Source organism: Geotrypetes seraphini, chromosome 1 (genome assembly GCF_902459505.1).
Source record: "Geotrypetes seraphini chromosome 1, aGeoSer1.1, whole genome shotgun sequence".
Lineage (NCBI taxonomy): Eukaryota > Metazoa > Chordata > Amphibia > Gymnophiona > Dermophiidae > Geotrypetes > Geotrypetes seraphini.
The window spans coordinates 168,721,625-168,737,254 of record NC_047084.1 but is presented as its reverse complement, the minus strand read 5'-3'; the positions used below and the strand labels follow the sequence as shown (position 1 = coordinate 168,737,254).

Sequence of the window (15,630 nt, the reverse complement as noted above, 5' to 3'; positions counted from 1 at the left end):
AAGGTTTCATCAAGACATAGCTACGATGGAGAAACGATACCAGGGCAATTGGAATCCGTCAATGCTTGCCGACTATTGTTGGATGCTACAACGTGATGCACCAGACACTGAATATAAAAGAAACTCGGGAGCAAAACACTTTTAATTCTGTTTCATTTAGTCGCTTGTGCGAAACGTAAACTTGACTATATATTTTATTGTCAGTAAACATAAAAATGTCTATTTCTCATAGTTCTTACGTGATGCAGTAAAACCAAAACCATATTTGAGCATACCAAGTTGGTACCTGTCATAATCACCAAAAACTTTTCAGGAATCAAGACTTAACCAAAAAATTGTTGTGCAGTGTAATCAGGGATGGACCTGATTTGATTAGGTAGTTCTCATAATTTTGCTGCTTGATATGCAAAAGAAGAATTGATTAATGGCTTGGATTTGGAAAAGTAAAATAATGTTCAAGGAATGGGTATTTTTTTAATCTGAGGTTAAAAAAAAAAAACCAAAACATTACATATGTGATGGAGCCAGACTATGTTGAATTTTGAACAAAACATACCCAGCAAGTAATAAAAAGATGTTACACTAATCAATTTGTGAAAAAAAGAAAAAAACAACAACCCTGGACCTTCAACAACAAATAATTCTCCCTAAAAAAATGTACATATCTGGCATAATTTTCTCATAAGTAAGAAAGATTTTTAAAAATAAGTTTGTATCAGGATTGAGGGATAATGTATTGTCAAAAAGAATCTCTAAGATCTGAATTTCTGAAAAGAACGTAAGAATAACCATACTGGGTCAGACCAATGGTCCATCTAGCCAAGTATCCTGTTTCCAACAATGGCCATTCCGGTCAAAAGTACCTGACAGAACCCCAAAATAGCAGCAATATTCCATTTATCAATCGCAAGGCAAGCAGTGGTTTCCCCATGTCTTTTTGCAGATGATCAAGTCACACTGAATATAGTAGAGGGTGTGTGTTATCGTAGCTTAACGGGCAAAGAAGTCAAAGTAATACTGGATAACTGGATAAGACTTCTCAGTATACAAATAAGCAAAATATATGTCTGGCTTATAAAGTAAGTAAAGTATTCACATACACTCAGAATTGTGAAATTTGACCAAGAGCGTTAGCTCCTATAGCCAAACCCACCGCCCCATCACTGTGTATGACTTATTTTGAAAAAGAGCTTGAAAAAGAACATACTGTTAAATTGCTCAACTAATTTTCAATGGCAAAAGAGAGAAAGAAGTTCCCATTTAGGTTTCAAATTTGTAAAAGAGTGGACACCCCGGAGGGAGTGGAAAACATGAAAACCAAAGAAGAACAATAAACATTCATAAGAACATAAGACTAGCCTGAATGGGTAAGACCAATGGTTCATCAAGCCCAGTAGCCCGTTCTCATGGTGGCCAATCCAGGTCCCTAGTACCTGGCCAAAACCCAAGGAGTAGCAATATTCCATGCTACTGATCCAGGGCAAGCAGTGGCTTCCCCATATCTTTCTCAATAGCAGACTATGGACTTTTCCCCCAGGAACTTGTCCAAACCTTTCTAAAAACCAGTTACACTATTCCAGAGCTGAACTATTCTCTAAGCGAAAAAATATTTCCTCTTATTGGTTTTAAAAGTATTTCCCTGTAACTTCATCGAGTGTCCCCTAGTTTTTGTAATTTTTGACGGAGTGAAAAATCGATCCACTTGTACCCGTTCTACTCCACTCAGGATTTTGTAGACTTCAATCAAATCTCCCCTCAGCCGTATCTTTTCCAAATTGAAGAGCTCTATCCTTTTCAACTAAATGGGTGAAAACAGGGAACCCCACATAAATTTGTCCACCTTGATGAAAATTCTTCGTTCATTCAGACTCTGTAACTTCTAATTAAAAAGCCTTTATACCAGTTCAAAATATTAGAATTTCTAAACTTTCCAAAGTCTATAACAGAACAGTGTGATCAATTAAATCAAAAACTGTGGAAAGATCAAATTGCATTATCAGAAATGATTTACTGTCATTATTTAAAACTCTAATTGTATCCCAGAGAGAGCCCACCACCATCTATGTAAAGTAACCTGAATGGAATCCTGACTACGCACTGTATAATATATTATACTGGTCTAAAATAGTCCCAGATGACTGGCTACAATGCCTTCCGTGATTTTAATTATAAAAAAAAAAGGAACTGAAGCAATTGTTTTATAGTTAGAAGTACAAAGGCGCGCTTAGCGGTTTAACGCATATAATAGCGTGCGCTAAACCGCCGGACACGCTAGCCGCTACTGCCTCCTCTTGAGCAGGCGGTAGTTTTTGGCCAGTGCAGGGGATAGCGCGTGATGAAAAGTCACGCGCATTAACCCCGCTATCACGGCTTTGTAAAGGAGCCCTAAGTGTACTAGATTCTTTTGAATTTTCATGATTGGAGTACAAATAATTTCTCTCATAGTAGCTGGACATATTCCTGTTTGTAATGAGCTACATATCTGTTCGTTTATATCACAAAACCTTCCCACCTACAATTTTAAACATGTGAAGAGCTGTGGTGAAGACAATTCTTAAAAGCTAATACAGGGCCATATTGCATTTACTGTTACATAAAGTTGACCTTTTTATAGTCTGGTTCCTTTCCCAAAAATAGGACTTGAGGCAGCTTACAACATGAAAATAATAATACATCAACAGTATCAAAAACTGATCAAACACAATCTATTTTCAGAAGCAATCAATAGCAAATACAATAATCAAAACAGAATTAGATTTAGTTTATGCCTTTTCATTGGTAGGTCAAGATGGGTTACATTCAGGTAATAATAGCCTAGAATAGGGGTACTCAAGCTTATCAAGCCATCCACTTTTTTGACTGCTGATTTTTTTTGCGGTCCACAATATTAACTGGCCTACCTAACCATTGCGTCTTAGGGCTCCTTTTACAAAGGTGTGCTAGCTACAATGAGGCGCGCGTGCTAACCCTTTGCTACACGGAAAATACTAACGCCAGCTCTATGGAGGCGTTAGCATCTAGCGCACGCTAAAACCGATAGCGCGCCTTCGTAAGAGGAGCTCTTAGTATCAGTAACAGAAGTGATATCTTTCAATGCAGGTATCATCTATGAGGAGATTTTCTGATGCTGCACATACGTGGAATCATTTTTAAGTTCTTGATGCTGTGAAACATTTTTTTAATGTTGTTTTTAACCACAGCACTGGACCATATGGCTGCTACAACCACCCAAAGATGACCACATCAAAAAAATTGTGTATTTATCTGTCAGCTTTTTGGCCTATCATCAATAAGTAATCCGTTTTAGGTAGGTCTAAATTCAGTTTGAAATTTATTTTGTGGAATAAAACTCAGTTTTTATAATAAAGATAATATAGATTTTGCTGATATGTTTTTGAAATTAAGTTTCAGCCACAGTCCACAAGAATCGACTGTGGTCTGAATTGTGGTCCAGGCATTGAGTACCCCTGGCCTAGAAAGTCAGAGTAAGGATTTTTAAACTGTTCATACCCCTCGTTCTTTCCAGTCTGGGAAAAGTTCTTCCAAAGCCCGTGACTCAATACAAGCTCCTGAGAGTGTGTGCGCTCCAATTTGAGCAGCTTTCTCCAATAGACAGACACGGACTTCTTTATTGTGTTCTGCAGCCAACTGCTTAATGCGAATGGCTACTGATAAACCAGCGGGGCCAGCGCCAACAACCACCACATCAGCCTCTTCTGCAAATCTCTCCATATTCACCTCTGTGGAAGAAAACAGAAATGGAAGGGGTTAGAAAAAATAGATATGACCAAATGATCTGAGATATCCCAATTGTAGAACCACACAGAAATCTCTTCCACTCGAGGAAGCTTGGTGTGAAGCATGAACTGGGAACCTTCAGTGAAGACTGAATCTATACAAATTAAACACAGGTGCTAACATCTGCATGCCAATTAAGCACATAAATGTTTAGAATAATGGCATTTATACACAAATATGCACATAAGTGAAAATTCTGCCTAAACCCTATTCTGTATAAATACTCATTTTCTAATTGTTCATTTGCTAATGCTACAATAAATTCTGCTACTGTTTAATGGCTTCAGCTTGCCTCCTCGTCCTCATATCGGGTTACAGGTTTACAAATCACATTATACAACCCTCAGCTTGTGAACCTCCACGTGCGGCTGTTGTACATCCTCTTTGTCTAATGGAGAAAGCAATGCATACCTGTAACAGGTGTTCTCCGTGGACAGCAGGATACAACAGCCAAACAATCCCGTCCTGTCCTTCCCTTCCCTTTGTTGAAGCCAGCTATGGGTTATAACTGACAGTCTCGAGCAGTTTGAATAAGGACAGAAACTACTGAGCATGACTCAGCTATTTCAGCAAAACATGGATTCATGTTGGAGGTGAAAACATCTCCAAACTACTCATTTGAAAAAGATAAGTGTATTTAAGAAGATATTGGCAGTTCTTTCATAATGACCAAATTGATCTGGACAGACAATCACCACTCAGACCATACTCCACAATCCAAAGGGAATTCTGACTCCACTTCCTCAATATGAGTCAGCGGTATTGGAAATCTTCATTATTCCCCACATTTGGAAAGTGTTAAATTTATATTTTTTTAAATTATTTTTCTTATATAAATAGTTTTATCCAAAAGTTTTATAACTTAGTTATATTTAAATATAGATTTAAATATAACTAAGTTATAAAACTTTTGGATAAAACTATTTATATAAGAAAAATAATTTAAAAAAATATAAATTTAACACTTTCCAAATGTGGGGAACAATAAAGATTTCCAATACCGCTGACTCATATTGAGGAAGTGGAGTCAGAATTCCCTTTGGATTGTGGAGTATGGTCTGAGTGGTGATTGTCTGTTTAGGTTAAATTTTGACAGTCATAAGTGAGTCGCAGTGTTGTGGCAAATTGATCTGGGGCATTGATATTTTACATGATTTTCAATTGTGCATAGATGTTCGAGTTTGCATCTTTTTAAGTGTCTTTTACATTATGTAAGTGAACTTGTAATCCGCCTAGTTGATAAGCGGACTAGAAACTTTTAAAATAAATAAGAATGAGTTAAAAAAAAGAAAAAGATTTTCATTAAAAAAAAAAAATCACATTTTGCATGTGATTAGGGGAACATTTATGCAAATGAGAGTTCTGTCAAGAGTCAGACCAATGTTATCAGCATTAAGACTTCCTAATTGTGGTCCAAACCCTTGTTATAAGCAAACTGGATTTTTTAATTCATTATTTTTAGGCATTATGAGAATGAGGATTCATGCCTTAGAGCAGGGGTGCCCACACTTTATGGGCTTGCGAGCTACTTTTATAATGACTAAGTCAAAACGATCTACCAACAATAAAATTAAAAAATAAACACAAAGCACACTGAAAGGCAGAGAAAATGTTAATTATTCATATTCCGGGTTTTTTCAAAGAGGTCACGGCAGATGACTCTATGCAATGTCACCTCAGTAACAAAATACAAAAATAGACAAATACACCCCCTCCCTTTTTACTAAACCACAATAGTAGGTTTTAGCACAGGGAGTTACGCTGAATGCCTCGTGCTGCTCTCAATGCTCATAGGCTCCCTGCGCTAAAAAACGCTATTGCGGTTTAGTAAAAGGAAGCCATAGTGCAAAATATAGACAGCAGATATAAATTCTCAAAACCAACACATTTTGATCACTAAATTGAAAATAAAATCATTTTTCCTACCTTTGCTGTTTGGTGATTTCATGAGTCTCTGGTTGCATTCTTCTTCTGACTGTGCATCCAATCTTTCTTCCTTTCTTTCAGCCTCCTGTATGTTTCCTCTCCTCCAGACCTCATTCTCTCCCCCAACTTTTTCTTTCTGTCTCCCTGTTCCCCCTTCTTTCTGTCTCCCTGTCTGCCCCCTTTCTTTCTTTCTCCGTGCCCTCCCCCAAGCCACTCGGTTTGCTGCCACCGCGAGGCGTCCAGTGCGGTAACGCGACCGATCCCGGAGAAGCCGGCGGGAGCCCCGGGGAGAGTTCTCTTTTCTTTGTGAAGGGCAGGGCGCCCTGGAATGGGTTCGCCCCGAGAGAGGGGCCCGAGCCTTGGAAAGCGTCGCGGTTCCGGCGGCGTCCGGTGAGCTCTCGCCGGCCCTTGAAAATCCGGGGGAGAGGGTGTAAATCTCGCGCCGGGCCGTACCCATATCCGCAGCAGGTCTCCAAGGTGAACAGCCTCTGGCGTGTTAGAACAATGTAGGTAAGGGAAGTCGGCAAGTCAGATCCGTAACTTCGGTTTGCAGCCCCCAAGCCTCCGCCGTCCCAAGCTTTTCCTGCAGAAGCATCGCGCTGACCAGCATTCCGCTCCCTGATGTCAATTCTGACATAGGAGAGGAAGTTCCGGGCCAACAAGGCATTTCTCCTCATTCCATCCAGCCTGAGCCCCATCTCTCCTTGATCCAGCATTTCCCTTCTGTGTCTGTCAGAATTACTATTCCACCTATTTTCCAGCATCACCCTTCTTTGTGTCCATCTCACCTATATCCCTATCTCAACACTTTTCCAGAATCTTCATTTGTCTCTGTCCTTGTCTTTACCCCATGTTCACCATTTACCCTTTCAATGTCTTTATCTCCCCCCCTTTTTTCAGCATTACTTCTATGTCTCTATTTCACCTCCTCTTCATGTCCCCTCTATATCTCTATCCTTATTCAGTAGGTCCTGCTTACCCTTTCTCTTCTTTGTGTCACTATCTCCATTTTCAGCTTTCCCCCCTTTTCCTTTGTTACTGCACCCTGTAGCCAGAATCTTTCCACCCTCCCTCCACTCCAGCCCAGCCCAGTATGAAATATTTCCTTTTGTTTCCCTCCCCTCTCTCTTTCTCTCTCTCTTCTCCTCCCTCACCCACGAGTCCTGCATCTGGCCCTCTCTCTTCTACCTGCACCTGGCAAAACCCCCCTGCTCCGCGGCTCTCTTAAGCAACTCGTCAGCAGCGGTGATCAAGACAAGCTGCCGATATCGAGGTCTTCCCTCTACGAGTCCCGCCTTTGTGGAAAAAGGAAGTTGAAACAAGCGGGACTCGCAGAGGGTAGGCCCCGACGTCAGAAGCTTGTGTCGATCGCTGCTGCTGAGTTGCCGAAGAGAGCCGCGGAGCAGGGGGTGTGGCCGGAAGCAGGTAGAAGGGAGAGGGCTGCTGGAAGAGGTAGAAGTTCCGGATTATGACACCGACCCAGGCCAGGATGATTTCTTTTTCAAGCTATTGCTGCTGCCGCCGCCACGCCACCACGCCCCCCCCCCCCCGAAATGACAAAAACAGCCTAATGCCTGGCGTCAGCGTCTTTGACGTCGGGGAGAGGAAGGCTGATAGGCCCGGTAGATCGGGACGGCAACACGAGTCTATCACAGAGCCCGGGATGGGCTCTGGGATCGACTCATGTTGCCTTCCTGAGCTACCAGTCGATCGTGATCGACGCGTTGGGCACCCCTGCCTTAGAGGTAATACAGAATACAGCTGCGAGGTTAATTACTGGAGTATCAAAATATGATCACATCACCTCTATTTAAAAAAAATTACACTGGTTGCCTATTGAATTTCAAATCGAGTACAAAATTTCAACTTTCAAACATCATATTTTTTAATGGGTATAGCTTATGGGTAGACTGGATGGACCGTTCAGATCTTTTTATCTGACGTCATTTACTGTTACTATGTGCTCTATGGAGAGGCACCATGATATTTGATTCAAATTCTAAGAAAATATATTCCAAATTGAAATTTGCGATCATAAGCTACCATGCGACTAACTTTGGAGAATACTCTGAATGTACAGTATAAGAAAACATGTAAGGCAGCAGCATCCTTGGCGGGCCCGAGGTTATGGAACTCAATGAAAGGGACACTAACCCCCAATTTTACTAACGCGTAGCACGGATTTTACCGCCGCTGCCAGCACTAAAACCCGCGCTACACATTAGCAAAGGAAGGGAGTAAGATTATGTGCAGATTTTAAATCTTTTAAAAAATCTCTAACGACATATTTATTTATAAGGGCATTTCAGAACTGATAATTTAAATCAGCAGATGTCAGAATATTTTTTTAATATGCAGATTGACTATTAGAAGATGGCATGTTGAAAAGAAGCAGATTTAATTAATATGTATTGATGAATGTATGGAGTTTATTTTATTTTATGTTTGTTATAATTTGTTACTCGCTTAGCAGATAAGCAGGATAGAAGAAAATTATCGACCTAATGAAGAAGTTGGCAAACTCCTTCAAGAGTCAGTATTAGCCAACAGATCTTGTAGGCTATACTGCAGAAGGTCATTTACCTATAATAATTGATCTTGAATTGAAGGTATATTTCTGTATAGTAAAGATTATAACTTTAAGTTGTTACTCATTTTAAGGCCAGCTGGGGTCCTCACCTGCCCACCGGTTGTCTTGGTCCCGGGGATAGACTGAATAATGTGTTGTGATGCGAGGCACTGAAGAAGTGGAGGCCCATCTTGCAACATACAGAGAGGACACACATTTCTTTGCTGACTTCAGGGAACACAAGCATCGATGTGCTGTACAAAGAAACATCAGTAAGTTGTAACAGTACAGCTGAAAGCACAGTTACTATATTTCTAGTCTACTGTATATACACATAAGGGTAGTCTACCTTCCCACAAACTGGTTTTGTGCTTCTAACACCAAGAAACCCCTGTGGCAGGAATGCATCCATTTAGAGACAGAAATATTTTGCACCTGTTCGCTCTTTCCTCTAAGTTTCCAAGTTTATTTGTTACTTATATACTACTACTTATTTCTTTAGCGCTGTATATTAACCATGTAAGAGACAATCCCTGCTCGTTAGATTGTCTAAGAGGTTTTTACATTTAGGTACTCAAGCATTTTTCTCTGTCTGTCCCAGTGGGCTCACGATCTACCTTAAGTACCTGGGGCAATGGAAGGTTAAGTGACTTGCCCAGGGTTCAGCACTGGGCTTGAAACCACAAACTCAGGGTGCTGAGGCTGCAGCTCTAACCACTAGGCTACTCTTCCTATTATTACATATTCAAGTTTGCTGGCAACAAATGGACCTACATGAGTGATTGGCTCTGTTTGCTCTGTAACTTGCTACAGAGTTAGATTGTGAGCCTTCGGGACAGTAAGGGAATTTTTCAAGTACCTTTCTTATTTCTAATCTTAATGTATATTTTCTGTAAACCGCTTAGAACCTAACGGATGTAGCGGTATATAAGAAATAAATTACATTACATTACATTTACATTAAACAGAAAAGCAGGTTTCTTCCTCAGTGAGAGCAATGAAATCTGTCTCTAAACGCTTATCTGGGGAACTGAAATGACTTGTAACATTATGGATTTCCCAGGCTCATCTTGGGACCCATATTCCTCTTCTGGATCCAGAATGGCTATCCTGAGGCTTGGAAAGCCCATAAAAGCCTCCAATAAGCCTTTTCCTCAGCTTAGTTTTCATTTAGTTCATTTGGCATATGTAAATTTGCAAGTCATTTTTCATTAATATGGGTACAGTTTTCTACTTTTTGACTAATTAGTAATAGACATTAACAAAAGATAGCAGCTACTCACAGTGGCAAAAGATTAATGTCCTTTGCACTCAATTCTGACAGTTCTTTTTTTACAGATGTCTAAAAAAAAATCTTTTGTTTAAATATTAGGGCAGCATTTTGATTAAAATTTTAATCATGATTAAAGGTATGCTATTCTCTCCACCTAGCTGCAGTGGGGGAAAATATCTGGAGCGTAGTATCATGTAGCTTTAACTGGGGTCATTGTTCTCAATGTGCATCATTTTCAAGTTGTCCATATTTTTTCACCCGCAGTTTGGATACCCAGTCTTCTAGTCTCGCAAGTCCATCTGCAATTTCTCCCAGTCTGCATGCAACCGAGGAAGCATTTAAATAGGAGACAGATTTCAAATACAAAGGAACAAAATAAAAATTGGAAATGAAATGTGTTATGACTGTCAGAATATTAAAAGACCAATAAGACTATTTTTTTAAATAAAAAAAGAACACAATCTATGTTCAGCATTTTACCAGCAAATAAACCAGCAAAATTTATACAGTAAATTCAAGTAAATTTGTTGCAGTACACAGCAACATGTATATTATGCAACACATTTCCTTGTGCAAAAGGCTCCTTTTAGAAAGCTGTGGCAGCGATTCCCCTGCAGCAAATGCACCGAAGCCTATTCAATTCCTATTGGCTTTGGTGTATTCATCTGGACAAGAGAACATCTTAATCCAGCAGACTTCTGGTCACACTACACTCTCATCTCCGACTCCGACGTAGACCCCAACTTTCACCTAAATTGGGAAAAATTTAGCGACCAGGTTCTTAACACCACTGTCCCTCTTAAACTTCGCTCGAAAACTCTTCGCCCCTCAAACAGCTGGTTTGACGCGGACCTCCTGACCATAAAACGAGAAGTCCGGAAACATGAAAGAATCTGGCGTAAATCAGGGACTGATTTAGACAGACTTACCTGGCGACTGAAAGTCAAAGAATACAAAAAACAGATCATCGATAAGCGCAGTAAACACTACTCCCAACTAATAAACTCCCCTTCTCTAAACAGCAAAGCACTTTTTAGACTAGTTAACTCCCTATTCGACACAGACTCTCACAAACGCCCCACCTCCGACCTCCCTCCCTCCGCAATCACTCTAGCCGACCACTTCGCGAACAAAATCCACACTCTAAAACTGTCTCTTTCAGCTCACAGCCCCGATCCCCCACTCAACCTACGCGCAGCAGACACAGAAGGTTCAATAGCCGACATGTCCTGGACCTCCTTTGTAAATCCTGACTGGAATCTATTCCTCGAACTTTATTCTAAATACGCCAATTCCAACTGCCTATTAGACACTTGCCCTCCCACCATCATGAAATGCGCCCCCCCATCATTCAAAGCAGAACTCTTCAATTGGGTATCTCTATGCCTGTCCACTGGACACTTCCCGTCCGAACTTGGACACATCCTCATTTCCCCTATCCCTAAACAACCCAAGGAGCCAATCTCTTCCATCACCAACTACAGACCCATCGCCAACATACCACTCTTCCAAAAACTCATGGAAGGTCTTGTCAACAACAACCTTACGAATTACCTCGACAAGTTCAATATTCTTCATGACTCCCAGTCCGGTTTCCGCCCAAATCATAGCACCGAAACCGTCCTAGCTGCCCTGACAAATTACCTCCTCCACCTGTTCTCACTGGGTAAAAGCGCCCTGATACTTCAATTCGATTTGAGTAGTGCCTTCGACCTGGTCGACCACGACATTATGCTCAACTGCCTTGACTCCATCGGCATCTCCGGTCAGGTAATAGATTGGTTCACAGGCTTCCTAACCAACCGTACCTACCAGGTCCACAGTAATGGAGCCTTCTCCCACCACTGGCGTAACCCTTGTGGAGTCCCACAAGGCTCTCCCCTATCCCCCTCCCTATTCAATATTTACTTGACCCCTCTGGCACGAAGCCTAGCAAACTCTAACCTAAAATCGTTCATATATGCAGATGACATCACCATCATTGTTCCCATTACCTCACTCACTCTAGAAACGGAAAAAAACTCATCGCATCTATCCTCACCAAGTTAGAACTGTGGACCTCAAAACTCAAATTAAAACTGAACTCTGAAAAAACCAAAATCTTCCTAGCGAGTCCCAACCACAAATTAACAAACACTTCCCTCAGATTGAATGGGCTAGATTACCCTATCTTACCCACCATAAAAATCCTTGGAGTCATCCTGGACCGCACCCTAACCTTCGATGACCATACCAGTGCCCAGGTGAAAAAATGCTTCTGTACCCTCTGGAAACTGCGCACCATCAAACGCTACTTCGACCACCAAGCCTTCCGTCTACTCGTCCAATCTCTGGTATTAAGCATATTAGACTACTGCAACATTATTTACCTGGGATCCTATAAAAATACCATCAAACGTCTTAGAACAGTCCAAAATGCGGCCGTCCGCCTCATCTATGATCTCAAAAAATACGACCATGTTAGCCCCTACTACACCAAACTCCATTGGCTCCCAGTAGAGGCAAGGATCATCTTTAAGTTCGCCTGCCTCTGTTTCAAAACTCTAACAGGATCTTCCCCAATCTACTTGTCTGAGCACCTTGAAATAGCAGGCCCCTCTCGCACACGAAACGCCCACCTATTCACCTTTCCCTCCCTAAAAGGCTGCCTCTACAAGAGATTCACTGATAGAACCCTAGCATTCCAAGCGGGCAAATGGAACAATTGCCTTACCGCCCTCATCTCCAACTCCCCGCCCTACCACCTGTTCAGGAAGTCACTAAAAACCTACCTCTTCGACAAATTCCGCTAACGCTGCCTTCCCCCCTTCCCTGCACCCTCCTGACCTCGACATGCCTCCATTCCCTCTGACTACGCCCCCCTCCCAAGCCACTATGGCCTCTCTTTCTCAAGCTCTGTTTTATCTAATTGCCCTGCCTTTTCATTGCCTCACATTTAACATCACTGTAAATGTACCACCGCTTTAACATGGAACATCGCTGTATATATGTATCATCGCTGTAAATGTACAGTCTCTTCTATTGTTAACCGCATTGAACTTCCATGGTATTGCGGGATACAAGAATAAAGTTATTATTATTATTATTATTTGTCACGGATAAATCGCTACTGTGGCTTTGTAAAAGGGGCCCAAAATGTCCTTGTCAAAGAAATATAGAATATAAAAGGCTTCTTCAGTTTGCTCAAGTTTCTTCTTGGTGCAATGCTATAGATGCCAGTGCATCTCCGGCTATTCCCTTGTGTCTTTGCAACTGTGGATCCAGTCTTCATTAATTTTCAAGTTGGGACCATTTGGATCTAAGTAAGCTGAAAAGGAGCCACCAAATTATCTTCTTATGCGAGACTGAAACACTGCAGCCGAGTGTGTGTCAATGACATCCATCCCTACCAGGCCACCCTCAAAGTTTTCATTGGAGGTATCCTTAAGGACTGGATATTTCCAAATGCCTTCTTTTCTACTATTTCTACAATCTTGTCCTTCACACGTTGACTCTTTCTGTAATGTTACATCTTTAATGTAACTTTTATAAGTTTAAATGTGCATCACAAAGTCAAAATTGCCTCTGAGATTTACAACTTTTTTTCCACAACTTTTTATTTAAAAAAATAATTATTGCAAAGAAAAGGGGTTTTGCCTCATGCCTTTTCAGTAGCATATGAACATTGTTTATGAAGTAAAAAGAGTGCAGCCTGATTGTTAACCACTGTACTCTGGATTAGCTTTATGGAGTTTCACCTTGTGACTCAATTTATAATTTTCAAAAACCTATTTCTAAATCTGAGCACCTTGAATATTGAGAAAACTCTTTCACTATACCTAGAGAGGGTAGTATGTTTCTGAGTTTGACACTCCCCATCATTCTTATGTTGAGGGCTGGTGCATTAAGACAACTGAAAAAATAAAACAGTTACTTGTACACAGCTCAATCTGACAATGTTCTTATTATCCTCAGAGGAGTTCAAAAATTCATTCATAAAATAATGTGCCACAAAAATGAGGACACTCTCAAAAGATATTTAGACCTGAGGAATTTTGAAAAATGAAATTATATGAATAGTTACTAATTTATTACAAGGTTTGCTAAACGCTACTTATGCTTACACATTTTTAATAGAACTGTGCTGCTCTTCTGTATTATCAGAAGCTATGTTCTACCTGCACAATAGGCTGCGTCCTCCTGCGACTTAGCCTCACACCGATTTATTGACTCAAATTCTTCTAGAGAAAACTTTTGCAAACTGTGACATCTTTCATAGATCAACCAAGGGAAGATTCATCTGCACAAAAGGCTCCGTTTGATTAACAATAAAGAAAAATGGGGAGACCCAATGATCCACAGTGAAAACAATCCACCGATGAAAACAAAAAACTGTGGATACAGCTGTTCTGGAGATAATTTATTATACACTGACATATAAAAACGTGAAAATACAATGATAAAAAATACAGTGGTAAAAATCCAACCAGGGCAGTGGACACAAAAGTAGACTAGAGCAAACCACAGAGTGCTCCGTCCTCAGCTAAAAAATTCTAGCAGACAACCTGACGACCTTTACCCTAGATCAGCCCTTGGCCTGCAGAGGCCACTGATGCAGCCGCACGACCCCTCACCCTGAAGTTTCCTGCAACCCTCTGCCCTGCTCCCCCCCCCTCCCCCCCAACCGTAACTCCCCTATCCGAGCAGGTGAAGCCCCGGAGAGGTTCCCGGTACCCCAGCAATGCAGGTACGGGCGAAGCTTGCAAACTTCACCTTGTAAGGAAGATGTCCACAGCGGAATCCACATGGCCCCCGCCTAGGCAGCAATTCAGCGAATGAGCACTGGGACAGGACTCTCCCTGCTACTAAGGACAACAGCTACAATAGGAAGATTTCTCTTCACAACGACACCATCAGACACCCAAACCCAGCGCTGTATCCACCACGGAAGCCCTGCGCCTGCGCACCCACCGCTGCTCGCTGGGGGACGTAGTCTTTCGCTCGTTGCTTCCCCTGGGCTGTTGTCGAGCGGAAGACTTCAAGTCCCAGCACCGCTCGCCACACGTACACACAGCTGGTGGAAGGGCGAGGGCGTGAACGCTGGGACCGTGGAGAGGCAACGTGTTTAGCCTTGCGCTTAGGGTTGCGGAGCTCGTGGTCTACGCGGGTGAAACGTTTTCTGCAGCCGTTGGTCGCTTTCCTAGCGGGAATGTGTGCTTGAGCGATCTTTAGGGACAAGTGACCTAATGAGAAGGTTCCTCCTGTGTGTAGCTCACAGCTGAGGAGTGAAGGCTTTGCCATGCGTAATCTCCCTTGCTGTGACCGTGATTTTACTTCATTTTGTAAAAAAAATTCTTTATTTATAATTTTCAACAATTTTACAAGAAAAAACCCCCAACTTCTTGTCAGAGAAAAACAGCATACATCGTACACTCAAAAAGAGAACAGAAGCATAATTTGTTATCCTTCCTTAGACCACTACAACAAAGGGGGAGTTAAGCCTGAATACATAAGAGGCTTATTTCTTAATCAAATAAAGAAAAAAAAATTTCCAAGGCACGGCTATAACGCAACATTGGTTTGCTATCTCTAATTTACACTGGGTCAACTTCACGCCATCTTTTTCAGTTCCAGGAAGGACTTTTAACTGGCCAGGAATAAAGAATACATAACTTGTGCATACTTTATAATACACTTGCAGGGGATATGCCATCAGAAAAGAGGCCCCCAGAGCTATTGCTTCCTGTCTTAAAGAACTGCTTCCTTCTTTCCTGCATGGTCTTTGAAACATCTATATATGCCCATATTATTTTTCCATAGAACAAAGTTTTTGAGAACCAAATGAGTCTAAATCCTGTTGAAAAACAAAGGAAATCAATAATGTGATTCTTTCCACCAGTTCAGAAGTAGATTCTTCCAGAATTGCTGATATATTTTTCAAATCAATTTGCAGAGCCTGTATATTTTCTCCTTCCATAACCTCCTGGGGAGTTTTAGTAGTCGGGGGAAGATAATAAATTTTATTCAATGGGGGGATATACTCAGAGAAATATCTCAAAATTTCCACCACATATTTTTTAAACAT

General features: G+C 41.3%; 1 protein-coding gene across 2 annotated transcripts in view; it reads right to left on the bottom strand.

Annotated features, from left to right (window-relative positions):
- Positions 1–14,588, bottom strand: part of ETFDH (electron transfer flavoprotein dehydrogenase) — an 80,591-nt gene extending 66,003 nt beyond the window's left edge. The window contains exons 1-3 of one of the 2 annotated variants that reach the window (XM_033941428.1): positions 14,319–14,588; positions 8,404–8,547; positions 3,511–3,740 (exon numbers count right to left, since the gene is read on the bottom strand). In XM_033941428.1, coding sequence (XP_033797319.1) covers positions 3,511–3,740; positions 8,404–8,547; positions 14,319–14,352 — 408 coding nt within the window. In that variant the 5' untranslated portion in view covers positions 14,353–14,588. The remainder of the gene's footprint in view (positions 1–3,510; positions 3,741–8,403; positions 8,548–14,318) is intronic. The other variant, XM_033941419.1, reaches the window with a different exon arrangement.
- Positions 14,589–15,630: the final 1,042 nt, after the last annotated feature.